A 1,682-nucleotide genomic window follows, 5' to 3' on the forward strand; every position below is an offset into this window, starting at 1 on the left:
CCGCTTCTTCTTCTCTACGCTGCCGTTCTCACTCCGGCGTTTCTCATCTTCCATTGTTGTTCCAAACTAAGTTCTTCTGCACCTGCGTTTCTCTTCGTCTTCCTTGAAATGGATATTCCGCACTTCTTGTTCGGAGTTCTTGGTAGATTCTGTTACCTTTTCTTTTCCGCTGAAATAGTTTTTGATCTCTCTTTGTTCACTGTAAGTTTCCGTTTCTTTGTTTCTCTTCTTCCAGGAAATGCGACTGCTCTGTTTCTGTTCTTGTCGCCAATGTAAGAACCGGAAATGATCTCCGTTGTTATTTTTTTTTTCTTGAATGTTCTTGGAGGTGATTTTAATTTCTTCTTCAAATTTCTTATTTCTTATTTCTTAGCCTTGTTGATTTGTTAGGATTACTTTCAAGAGAATCATAAGGAGTAAATCGACGGAGCAATTCTCTGGCATTCCATACGTTATGACGATGCTGAATTGCCTTCTTTCCGCTTGGTACTCTTTTCAAGTTTGGAATTAATTGCTCTTTCTCTATGTGTGTGTTGAAATGAATTCTGATTTTGAATTTCTGGGGGGAAAATAAAGGTACGGTCTACCATTTGTGTCCCCACACAACTTATTGGTATCAACGATCAACGGGACAGGAGCGGTGATTGAGATCGTTTACGTGTTGGTGTTCTTAATCTACGCGCCGAAGAAGGAAAAGGGAAAAATCGGAGCGCTGTTTGCATTTGCGCTTGGCGCTTTCACGGCCGTCGCGTTGGTGTCGGTTTTTGCGTTGCACGGCAAAAACAGAAAGTTGTTCTGTGGCTTGGCTGCTTCGGTTTTCTCCATCATCATGTACGGCTCGCCACTCTCCATAATGGTAACTCATTTGTTTTGCTTCTCGATCTTCAACCTACTCATTTTTATGGCGGATAAACACAAATCTACATCAAAATTGCAATTCAAATTCAAATTATTGACGATATTCTGATGGATGAGGGTGGTTGAAAATTTGTTAGCATGAGGGGAAGTATTTGAGCATTTTTGTTATGAATACCACGAAATTCTCACATTTCAGCATCTGAACTAGTTTTTTTCACTCACGTTTTTACCAATTTTGGCAGAGAATTAGTCTGAACATATCTTTGACTATGAACTTTAACATAAAAAGCTGTAAGTAAAGAAATTAGAACTTGTGTACAGAGAACAGTGATTAAGACGAAGAGCGTAGAGTTCATGCCATTTTTCCTGTCGCTGTTCGTGTTCTTGTGTGGGACATCTTGGTTCGTATACGGCCTTCTTGGCCGCGACCCATTTGTAGCTGTAAGTACTGTTTTCGTCAACTAGACTAGACTAGAGTAGGCTGTTGGTGCGAGAAATTAGAGGAAGTTTGGCATTTAATTGTGCAGGTGCCAAATGGGTTCGGGTGTGGCTTGGGCGCATTGCAGCTGATTCTCTACTTCATCTACCGAGATCGCCAGCCCGATGAGAAGCCCACGAACATGGAGATGGGCCTGCACAAGGCCCCACTGGAGAAGCCGCAGGCCACCGCCAAAGTGGACCGTGATGATCAAGCCTAGTCTAGACAGTGTCCTCGCCGCCGGTGTAAATTGTGGGGGACGCCCGGAGGGGGTGCTCTCGGCTTTCTTCTTCTCGACTTTAAGTTGTACTGCGTTTTTTTTTTTTTTTTTTTTTTTTTTTTTTTT

At 42.3% G+C, this 1,682-nt stretch overlaps 1 protein-coding gene across 1 annotated transcript; it reads left to right on the forward strand.

Annotated features, from left to right (window-relative positions):
- LOC111444695 (bidirectional sugar transporter SWEET1-like) lies at positions 1–1,676 on the forward strand. The gene is made up of 6 exons (XM_023082698.1): positions 1–142; positions 236–272; positions 391–486; positions 577–856; positions 1,180–1,299; positions 1,386–1,676. The coding sequence occupies exons 1-6, from the start codon at positions 109–111 to the stop codon at positions 1,554–1,556; spliced, it is 738 nt and encodes a 245-aa protein (XP_022938466.1). The 5' UTR covers positions 1–108; the 3' UTR covers positions 1,557–1,676.
- The last annotated feature ends 6 nt before the right edge of the window (positions 1,677–1,682 follow it).

Source organism: Cucurbita moschata, unplaced genomic scaffold (genome assembly GCF_002738365.1).
Source record: "Cucurbita moschata cultivar Rifu unplaced genomic scaffold, Cmos_1.0 Cmo_Scf00007, whole genome shotgun sequence".
NCBI classification, from domain to species: domain Eukaryota; kingdom Viridiplantae; phylum Streptophyta; class Magnoliopsida; order Cucurbitales; family Cucurbitaceae; genus Cucurbita; species Cucurbita moschata.